The sequence below is a fragment of the Agrilus planipennis genome, unplaced genomic scaffold (assembly GCF_000699045.2).
Source record: "Agrilus planipennis isolate EAB-ADULT unplaced genomic scaffold, Apla_2.0 scaffold48, whole genome shotgun sequence".
Taxonomy (NCBI): domain Eukaryota; kingdom Metazoa; phylum Arthropoda; class Insecta; order Coleoptera; family Buprestidae; genus Agrilus; species Agrilus planipennis.
Genome location: NW_020438937.1, coordinates 1,161,163 through 1,172,587, shown reverse-complemented (window position 1 = coordinate 1,172,587; position 11,425 = coordinate 1,161,163). Strand labels below are relative to the sequence as shown.

The 11,425-nt window shown below is 29.4% G+C and overlaps 1 protein-coding gene across 2 annotated transcripts; it reads left to right on the top strand.

Annotated features, from left to right (window-relative positions):
• The first annotated feature begins 1,613 nt into the window (after positions 1-1,613).
• On the top strand, positions 1,614-10,997 carry LOC108732549. Of its 2 annotated transcripts, none has more exons than XR_003231086.1 (5): positions 1,614-1,799; positions 7,874-7,993; positions 9,004-9,176; positions 9,689-9,895; positions 10,955-10,997. XR_003231086.1 is itself a non-coding variant. In XM_025974349.1 (5 exons), the coding sequence occupies exons 3-5, from the start codon at positions 9,099-9,101 to the stop codon at positions 10,976-10,978; spliced, it is 306 nt and encodes a 101-aa protein (XP_025830134.1). In that variant the 5' UTR covers positions 1,614-1,799; positions 7,874-7,993; positions 9,004-9,098; the 3' UTR covers positions 10,979-10,997. The 2 variants fall into 2 exon arrangements, 1 of the variants encoding a protein (XP_025830134.1); XM_025974349.1 differs by having other exon boundaries at positions 9,692-9,895.
• The last annotated feature ends 428 nt before the right edge of the window (positions 10,998-11,425 follow it).

Sequence of the window (11,425 nt, the reverse complement as noted above, 5' to 3'; positions counted from 1 at the left end):
AAAATGAATATAAATTTATAATATACATTTTATTGTAAAAAAGACGATAATTTTTATTTGATCACCTAAAAGTTGTATAGTTATATTCTTTTCAGTAAGAATAAGCAGATTCACAAGAAGATAGTAAATGTTTTAACTATCTGGCTGTCGTCAACAACACGGTAAGTCAAGTTATTCAAATTCCATATTTCAATACAGATGAGTGAGATTCAAAATCATTTTTTCATTAATTTCTGAATTAAAGTAATTCTGGCGCCTACAGATTTGCGCTTTTTAAAAATCTACATATATTAAATACTAGCTGCTCCGACACACGGAAAAAACTAAATTTTTATGACAACGCAAAAATTACAATTTCCGATTATAAATGACTAAATTTGTCGTAGAAATAGTAGAATTTAGTAGAACTTCTAATATTCTCAATTTTGACATGCTTGTTTAAAAATTATTTCAAGTTTCTTAATTTTTACAATTAAAATTATATCAACTAAAATACTTAGTAAATTTATTTCTGCTGGGTTTTTATGTTTACAAATTCGAGTCCAAATTGTAATTTCTATTATTTTCGCTTACGAAGCAACGGGATAGTGGGATAAATTGTAAATATCGTTTTAATATTTAGATAACTTTTCCTTTAAAGAAATAAGACGTATTTCAGAGTGGTCAATTTGTTTATAAATTTAATATCTCAATAATAAAAAACAATTACTTACAAAAACAAAAATTCAAAAACAACCAAGAACCATAAAGGACGAAATGATGACAAGTAGTACGTCAGTAATACTATTTTCTTTGATAACATGCGAACTCTTTTTTTTTATTAGAATTTTATTTTGGGCAGGCATAAATTAATATCCGTACAGCCTAATCAACCTGAAGATATAATGAAGAAAATCCTAACGCACGTTTGTTAAGTTTTGATTGACGTCAAATGTTTGGCATTTGGGGACAGATGTTTTAATTTACTCTGCTTTGTAAAGGAAAAGAAAAGTGAGATTTTTAAGTTTTTCTGGACAATTTTTCTCTTTATAAAAACCTTCGTCGAACTTCAAGGAGTATTAAAAAAAATATGGAAATTGGTCAAGCCGTTCTCTAGTTTTACGCTTAATAGCAACACATTGAGTGATCCATTTTTATTTATATAGATTTGTTCCATTTAAGAAATTCAATGAAGGGCACACTTCATATACATAATCAGCCCAATTTTTCGCCAAAAATCAAGTTTAGATGTAAGATAATCCCCATAATACTCAATTATTTCGAATTAGCATTTTTGTTGTATTACTCTTTTATTTTCATTCATTTAGTATATTACTCATTTAAATCAATTTATAAGGCGCTGTTTCTTGAAATATATATGTATCCCTTAAATTACCACCTAATATTATTTCTTTAAACGATCTATACATAATTAAAAAGCACAAAAAACGTGTACGGTATAAAAACATGATCTCATTTTTAATTTTTACAATTTAACTTCAGTATTATAAATTATAACATTAGTACGTCTTTGTGTGTTGTTATCTGTGATAAACGTTAAAGCACGTCAAGGAAATCGTGACCTTCGATATCGTCCTGACTCGTTTTTGTTCGGCATTCTATCCTTTCACGAAACAGCTTTCAGTTGCTAAAATTACGTGGAATCGAGTGCACGTCTAATTATCTTCCGTTTAAATAATAGACTTTGTTCATACGGAGTATTTTAATTGAAGTTTGTTTTAAATGAGTGCTTGTAAAACTACCTATGTACATTCACGGAAATTCACATTCAAGGCATCGAAGGATGAAGAAGGATACCGGTAGGTAACATACCAATTGATAATTGTCCTAGTTTTATCTAGATGGATTTATCAGAAATTTAACTAAAAGTAAGACTAAAATTGTAATGTTTCATTATTTATACTTAAAGTAGGAAGATGAGGGTTACAACATGGAAACAGGTGGTACAGCGTAGAAATTTGGTTTATATATAAATAATGAAACTTTACAATTAGTTACAAAATCTGTACTCTTGAGAATGACTGAATAGGTCGAAACAATTGTCTGTTGTATTATTCTTTTATTTTAATATTCAATATGGTTTTTCAAGTGCCATCTGCAATAGTCTTAGATACTCAATAATGTTTGTCATGGCAATACGTCGTAAACAAACTGCTGTTTAAAAGGTTTTATTACACTTGTTTTCACTGTTGTGCAAATTTGATCATATGTATATATCGTGTATATTCGTACCAGGGACCGTCTAAATGTAAATTAATTCGCAAGCATGGTAGGTACTTTTTGTTCTCACGCGTTGCTACTAGAGATGTGCAAAATGGTTTTTTAAAAGTATTTAAATACAAAATGCAAATACTTTTTTGATTTGTTATTTCAAATGTAAATTACAAGATAGATTTCTCTTTTGTATTTTAAATGCTAAATGCACAATATATATTTTCAAAATAATATTTTCAATTAAATTCTGTATTGTAGTACCTATTTAANTAAATATTGCAGTTTTTCTAGACCAATAGTGGTGCTTGCATTATATCACCAACTGCGAAGATTGAGTACGATTCATATTTCTCTGTTAAAAGTGATTGAGATATATTTTTTTTAACTTTATGTTACACTTTCTTCAGTTCAGCAACAAATATTTCTTTTATATGCTTCCTTATTTGCCTTTGTTATCCGTTTTAATTGGAAAAAAGACAATGATGACAAAATAGTTTGCTTAGGGTGAAAGATCAGAGCCAAAATAGGGTTGTAAATAGTTTCATTGATGTAAAATCAACATGAATCATTTTGTATCAAAAATTTACAACCCCATTTTGTTTTTCATCTGTTACACATTATAATAAGAGAAATAATTGGAATCCTTAGTTTCTTTAGCTTTGGATTTTTCTAGACTAATAGTAGTGTTTGCATTATATAACCAGCTGCGAAGATTGTGTATGATTCATATTTTGCTGTTTGAACTGAGTGAGATATATTTTTTTATCTTTATGTTATAGTTTCTTCAGTTCAGCAAGAAATAATTTTTCTATTTGTTTCTTGATTTATCTTTGTCATCCGTTTTAATTGGAAAAAAGACATTGATGTCAGAATAGTTACCGTGAAAGATCAAAACCAAAATAGGGTTGCAAATAATTTTATTGATGTAAAATCAACATCACTCATTTTATATCAAAATATTTACAACCCCATTTTGTTTCCCATCTTTACACATTGTAATGAGAGAAAAAAATTGAATCCGTAGTTTTTTTAGCTTTAGGTCCATCTAATAAGTGAAGTTTTTTTAATCGTTTTCTAAGACTTTTGGATTGTATGTATTTATTAGCACACCACAATATCTTGTAGTTCTCAGTTTTGCATAGCTGGCGTATATCAATTCGATATTATTTTGGGGGCTGTTTTGTCGTAATTCATAGAATTTCGTAGTTTCTTGCTAAAGGTATGATATGTAGTGATTTGAAGCTTCAAAATTCCATGGGTCATGACACTGAACCCGGAAAACAATATAGATCCAATATTTTAGATTTTCCATTTCGAAGGAGTAGAATATTTTGGGCTCTCTTCAATTAAAGAATTGGAAAGCATTCATGGAATGTCTTTTTGTCCCTTTTTTGAGCTTTTAATACCTTCAATAGCCAATGTGAGCAACTTTCATTCTTCATTTTATATAATGTTTGATCGGTGATACAAGTAAAACTTTTAAAAGCAACAATCTATTTTGCATTTTGCAAATAGAAAATAGGTTTGGAAAAGTATTCTAAGTAAAATACAAAGGCCTTTCCTCAAAAAAGTATTTAAATGCGAGATAAAAGTCGGTATATTTTTTATTTTATATTTGCAAGTATTGCAAATAAATCACATCTCTGATTGCTACCATAAACTTCAATCAACTATCGATGAATATCCTTTAGAGCAGTGATTCCCAACCGGTGGTTCGCGAACCCCTGGTGGTTCGCAGTGTTTGCAGAGGGGGTTCGCGAAAATAATATTGTAATGGCGGATTTTTTAAAACGCCATTAAAATCAAAAGCAAAACAAAACACAAAAATTAAAGAACACATCCACTGTAAAACAGATTGTTCGCTGCCTGTTTGTTAAGAAATCTATAATAAATTTCAATATTTTCATTTCTTTTTTCCTTATTTGNTACGAGGGTGGCTATGTAATTTTTTTTTTACAATACAATTGGAAATAAATATCAAATTAAGGCAGTTTACTACATTTACATCATTTTAGTCTTATTAATGTTTTATTTAAATGTTTTACGATTAATATAATCAATTATTCTGCAATATGAAAAATATATATTCTATCAAATTTTATTGCCTTTTTTTACCTGTCATTAACGACTACATAGGGGGTTCGTCAAATTTTTTCGGACCTTTCTTTTGGTTCGCGAGGGAAAAAAGGTTGGGAAACACTGCTTTAGAGCATAGGTTTCGAACTTGAAGCTAATTACTCCTGCGGGGATAAAACAGAGATTCTATATGGCATGAATAAATTGTAAATTCAGGTAAATTCATCTCAAGTGTCAAATAAGAATAATATGTAGATTGCTGTTACATGTATACTGTCTTATATAGATGAATAGATAGATAGATAGACAGACAACTTTATTAAAAACATTATGCTTTATTAAATTATTACATATCAGGAATTTAGACAAATACAGAAATAATAATGTAATTATTGTTTAACATTCTGATTTGTCTACATTCCTAATATGTAATAATTTATATTTGACTAGCTGACCCAACAGATGTTGTCCTGCCATAACTATGAATATTGAATTCGAAGAAGTTAATAGTTGCTGAGTTTTTTTAAATTTTCTAATGTTCCACGCAACTTTCTTAACTTTTTCTTTCATAAGAACCTTTTCCTGACAATAATAAACACAACAAAAAAAGAATTAGCGAAATTGGTCCAGCCGTTCATGCGTGATGCCATGACCAAAGGTATATAGATAATTACGGATGATAATATTCAATATGATTATGTTTATTGTATGTACAAGATGCATTTACATTTACTCTATATCCACACATGAATTTCGCAAACTAAATATTTTTAGCTGTCTTGCTTTTCTGATATTTTCCTCCTCCATAAGACATAAAATTTCCCTCATCCTTTTTAAATCATCCTTTCCATCCATTTGAATTTCGCCCCCTTTCTTTTCACCATTCTTTGTTATTCCAGGTCTCTCAAAAAAATATGTTCAAGCAGATTTAGTTCTTATTTACACAACCTTACTGGGACCTTGCCGTCCTATTCTTACTTCCCAGTCTAAATCTTGCTATTAAAATTAATTCGTGTTTTCTCTTAGCTCTTTCGTCTTTTAAATATTAGTGTGGCTTTTCCTCCCGTTCTTTCCATATTGTCCTGTATTTTTGTGCAAATTTTAAGCTTCTCATTTTTCAACCTCTTTCCATACACTTGTATCTTTTTCGAGTTTCCACCTGCAGTACTTGATTGCCCATCCTCTTTACATTAAAAAAACGTTTTCTTTCCCTTTTCCATTTTTTCCTTGTGATTTTCGTTTCTATGTTTTGAATAATTCATATATAATCTTTAATTTTTATACATTCTTTTGATATCATGTTTTCTGTTAACACTTTTTCTTCGTACTTCGAGATTCTTTAATATTCAAATATTTTATGGGCAATTTTTCTATTTTCGTTTTTTAGTGTAGAGAGTTTTTGAGTGTGTTTCTATATAATTTTAAAATCCATCTTTTTTTTGTGGTCAAAATACTTTTCTACTTGTAAACTTGTAAACTTATAGCCAATCGCGTCGCGAGACAAAACGTTGCAAAACGTGTCGTTTCATGACCTTGAGATTTTACTCCCATCGAGTCCAAAGAAGTTTCACTTCAAAAATTAATTGTTACATAAGCTAAGGGGAGTTACGAGCATTGCTCACTTTTGTTGACAAGGAGGATGGAGGTTAAATATGACTAAAATTTTGCTTACGTAATACTTGAATTATCGACTAATAGAGCAAAATATTTAGTTCGTATTAATATAAATAGAAATGGAAAATTTGCTCTGAAAATTAATGCATTGATTTTGTACGACTTAAACTTTTTTAAACTTATATCATAAAGAGACAGCCCTAATCTGATTATTCTGTAATATGTATGGGATAATTTCAGATATTAACAAATCAAGATTGAAAGCTCCTCCCTTGTGTAAAAGCTATATCATTATCGAGGTACTATTTTTAATTTTTTTTAAATAACGGAACTTATTTTCTATTTAAGAGTAGTTTTAGCTTCTGCTCGAGCGTAGTTTTCTATCTTTTATTTTCCGAATACTTGCTCTCTTTAACAGAAGTATCCTTGAACGATCGACCGAGAGAACAAGACATTTTGCTCGTTTTGATATAAATACCAATTAAAAATTTGTTTTGACAATTAAAGCATTTTTATGTGGATCAAACTTTTTTGAAACTTGTATTACAAAGCGGTAGCGTTAGTTTTGTTTATTCTGTAACATGTGGGAACTAATTTCGGAAGTTAACGTACCAAAGTTGAAAGCTCGTTCATTGTTTGAAAGCTATACCATTATCGAGATGGTTGTGGCCTATTTGTAATATTTTTTATAGTAAAGCTCTTTTCGCTATTAAGAATAATTTATATCTTTTTTTCTCCGAATACTTGCTCTCTTTAACAGTCGTATATTTGGACGATCGAGCGAATGAACAAGACATTTGAAAAGGAGATTAAAACTTTGTTTTGAAAATTAATGCATTAACTTGTATTACAAAGAAAAAGCGTTAGGTTGTCTGTTCTGTGATATTTCGGGAGTTAACTGACCAAAGTTTAAAGCTCATTCATTGTCTTAAAACTATACCTTCATTGAGTTTGTCGTAGCTTACTTTTATATTTTGTGAAGATAATAGAGCTCTTTTTGTTGTTAAGAATAGTTTTAGCTGTTGTTCGAGCGTACTTTTCTATCTTCCACTTTCCGAATACTTGCTCTTTTTAACAGTCGTATACTTGAACGGTCGGCCGAGAGAACAAGACACTGCTTATTGTAATATAAATGGCAATTAAAAATTTGTTTTGAAAATTAATGCATTAACTTTGTGTTAAGTAAGTTTTTCTAAACATGTATTACAAAAAAAGCGTTAGTTTATCTGTTCTGTTATATGTGGTGACTAATTTCAGCGGTTAATGTTAAAATTGAAAGCTTTTTCTTTGCTTGTTTTAATATACATTGCAATTGAAAATTTATTTTGATACTTAATGCATTTTTGTGTGAATTAAACTTCTTTAAGCTTGTACTACAAAGAAGAAGCGTTAGTTTGTTTATTCTGTAATAAGTGGAGACTAATTTCGGAAAGTAACTGACCAAAGTAGAAAGCTCATTCATTATTTGAAAGCTGTACCATTGTCGAGTTAGTTGTAACCTATTTTTTATATTTTTTAAATATGCTAAGGCTCTTTTTGCTGTTAAGAGTAATTTATTTAGCTTTTCTTTCGAGCGTAAGCACCAAAGAGGGTTGGGGGAGTTTTTACTTTGCTTATTTTTAATGACATGGGGGTCGGAGGGTTTTGGATGTTGATTACGTCTGAATTTATTTCTTTCTGGATTTTTCTGCAAAATTTGGTAGATTTTGTTTAAAATTAAAATCCTTTATAAGTAGTCTATGAATTTTTTTATTTGTAGACTCATGACTAACAATAAGGAAAGCTGAACAGATTTAAAAAAAAGATATATATACCAATGTTTACGTAAGCGTAGGGGTGACGAGTATTTCCAAAAATACATACGTATATAAAACCGATTTTACTAAAATTCTTTTTTGAGACAGCTTGTCATTAATCGTATAAATGTTATTAATGTAAAATAATGAGGACTTTCGTCTAATTGTTCCAGACTAACTCTTAATCAGGATAAAATAAAATGGGTCAGTGTGAAGGAGCTACAACAACAACTGTGTCTATTATACACACATATGTATTACGAAGTATGTGACTCATCATGGAACATTCCTTAGTAAGTTTTATTCATCCTTATCCGTATTTGGGTATCTATTATATTTTTTAGGTCCAGTGTTTATTAATGTTTTATCACATTTCAAATTTTAATTAAACTTTACCAAATCCTCTTTATCCCCAAGAAATACAACGAGCGCTTTTTTTTGCTCTTATAATTTTCTTTATTTTCGCGTTTGACGTCGCACTGGAAGACTGATCGCACCATTAGATTCTGCGCACTTTTTTACATTCCTACACCCATTCAATGTTTTCCATATCTTCCTCATTTCGAAGAAATTCAACGTGCGCTTTTTTGGTTATTATAATTTTCCTTATTTTCGCGTTTAGCAGTGCTGGAAAGTACTTTTTTAACATTGCACTTGAAAACTGACTACACCATTACATTCTGCGCACTTTTTTACATACCTTCACCCGTTTAAACTTTACTAAATCGTCTTTATCTGCAAGAAATTCAACGAGCGCTTTTTTTCGCTTTTATAATTTTCCTTATTTTCGCGTTTAGCAGTGCCGGAGAGTACTTTTTCGACACCGCACTTGAAAACTGATTGCACCATTAGATTCTGCGCACCTTTTTACATTCCTGCACCCTTTCAATGTTTTCCAAACCCTCTTCATTTCCAAGAGATTTAACGTGCGCTTTTTCTTGTTCTCATAATTTTCTTTTTTTTTGCGTTTAGCAGTGCCGCACGGTGCTTTTTTGCCACCGCACTTGAAAACCGATTGCACCATTACATTCTGCGTACCTTTTTACACTCCTGCACCCTTTCAATGTTTTCCAAATCCTCTTCATTTCCAAGACATTCAACGTGCGCTTTTTTTTGCTCTTATAATTTTCCTTATGACTAAGTTAAATAAAATTTATTTTTTATTTAAGTATTTAAGTTACACCTTTGTCTTTTTGTTCTTCTGCAATAGAAACTTGTATGACCTCTAGCTTTATTTCTAATGTGTACATTATTAATTAATTAATTAGTTGCATTCTTAATAATGTAATAATTCATTTTACAGGAATATTATACCACAACTCCGGGCACCGTATGCCGTAAGGCATCGATCGTTGCAGTCCTGTTTCACTCCACAACATAACAGCGTCTGAATGAAACATGAAAATGCCTTTTCCCGAATGGATGCAGAGGAATCTGTTGCCTATTACTAAAGAAAGGATTCATAGTAACTACTTGGTAGGTGACAATATTTACTAACTGAGAATAATAGACTTGCATTAATGATATCAGCATTTGGTCCTTAGGTAATGCTTAGATGAATAGAAAGGAAGTTTGGGTATTTATTTTTGAAATTATTATTGAAAGAATTTTTTTAAAAACATATAATATACTTTTAACCAATCGTAATAGTAAAGGAATATGCAAACAGGTGTTATTTCTTCACGTAAAATTTCCTTCTTGACTAAGCATCCATAAAAAATCTGGTATTATTAAAGCGTTCGTAGAAGCATATGTTTAGTTACTATAAAATTGTAATACTTACCAAAAAAAAATTTTAAATCTACACTGATCATGGATAGATAACATTTTATTTTACGTTTATTTGAATTTTTTCTTTTTATTTACATTTAATCATTCTATAGATACTATAATATATAATAAATCATTTTCTTTTACTGTAACACTTAACTCTTACACTAATCTAAACAATAGCTTAATTCAGATCTTTTCATTCTTGTTTTGGTTAGTAGGAGCAGTCAGTGATAGCATGGAAGTCAACAACAAGTGAGGACATAAGGACCACTAGGACATCAAGGGACGATTCTACCAAAATCCATTCCACTAATCTCGGTCCAATCAAGGGAAGAGGCACTATCAACACATCAAGGGATAGATCAGCAAAGTCAATTCCAATAATTTCGACCCAGTCGAGGCAAGAGGCACATCAAGGAAATGTAATTAACATTTATTTACTTTTTATATTTTTCAAAAATGATTTCTCTTTTCCATCATATTCAGAAATTGTTTCTCTTTTTCTATACTTTCAAAGCCTATTTTTTTATTCTTTACTTACCTAATTTATTTTTTCACTTACCTTTTCTTAGAATTTATACTTTTTAAAATTATTCTGTCTTATTTCTTTTAATCTACATTAAATCAAATTTTTTCTCACGTTTCCCTATATTAACTTGATTTTGATCACTTTTTAGTAATTTTTCTATGAAATTTTCTTTCGTTTAATATATTGTATCTGCATTTAGATCTTTATTTTTTTTATTTAAATTTAGTTTGCTTAAATACTATAATATATAACATATAATAAATCTTTTTGTTTTACATTAAGTCTTATTTCTTATACTAATCAGTATCTAATTTAATTCAGATGTATTCATATCTTTTTTGGTTAATAGTCATTCAGTGATGGACCTCTAAGCCAGAAAGTAGAATCATCGCGATCAGTGGAAGGCATCAGAACCACTAGGATATCAAGGACTACACTAAAGAAATCCATTCCAACAATGTCGGCTCAGTCAAGGCAGGAGGCACATCAAGGAAATGTAATTAACATTTATTTACTTTTTATATTTTTCAAAAATGATTTCTCTTTTCCATCATATTCAGAAATTGTTTCTCTTTTTCTATACTTTCAAAGCCTATTTTTTTATTCTTTACTTACCTAATTTATTTTTTCACTTACCTTTTCTTAGAATTTATACTTTTTAAAATTATTCTGTCTTATTTCTTTTAATCTACATTAAATCAAAAATTTTCTCACTTTTCCCCTGCATTAACTTGATTCTGATCGCTTTTTAGTAGTTTATCTACGAAATTTTCTTTCATTTAATATAATGTATCTGCATTTAGATCTTTATTTTCTATTTATTTACATTTACCTTTACTTATTAAATACTATAATATATCACATATAATATTTCTTTTTCTTTTACATTATGTTTTATTTCTTATACTAAACAGTATCTAATATAATTCAGATCTTTTCATTCCTTTTTTAGGTAGTAGGACCAGTCTGTCAGTGATGGATCTCGAAGCCAAAAAGTAGAATCATCACGATCAGTGGAAAACATCAGAACCACTAGGATATCAAGGACTACACTAAAGAAATCCATTCCAACAATGTCGGCTCAGTCAAGGCAGGAGGCACATCAAGGAAATGTAATTAACATTTATTTACTTTTTATATTTTTCAAAAATGATTTCTCTTTTCCATCATATTCAGAAATTGTTTCTCTTTTTCTATACTTTCAAAGCCTATTTTTTTATTCTTTACTTACCTAATTTATTTTTTCACTTACCTTTTCTTAGAATTTATACTTTTTAAAATTATTCTGTCTTATTTCTTTTAATCTACATTAAATCAAATTTTTTCTCACGTTTCCCTATATTAACTTGATTTTGATCACTTTTTAGTAATTTTTCTATGAAATTTTCTTTCGTTTAATATATTGTATCTGCATTTAGATCTT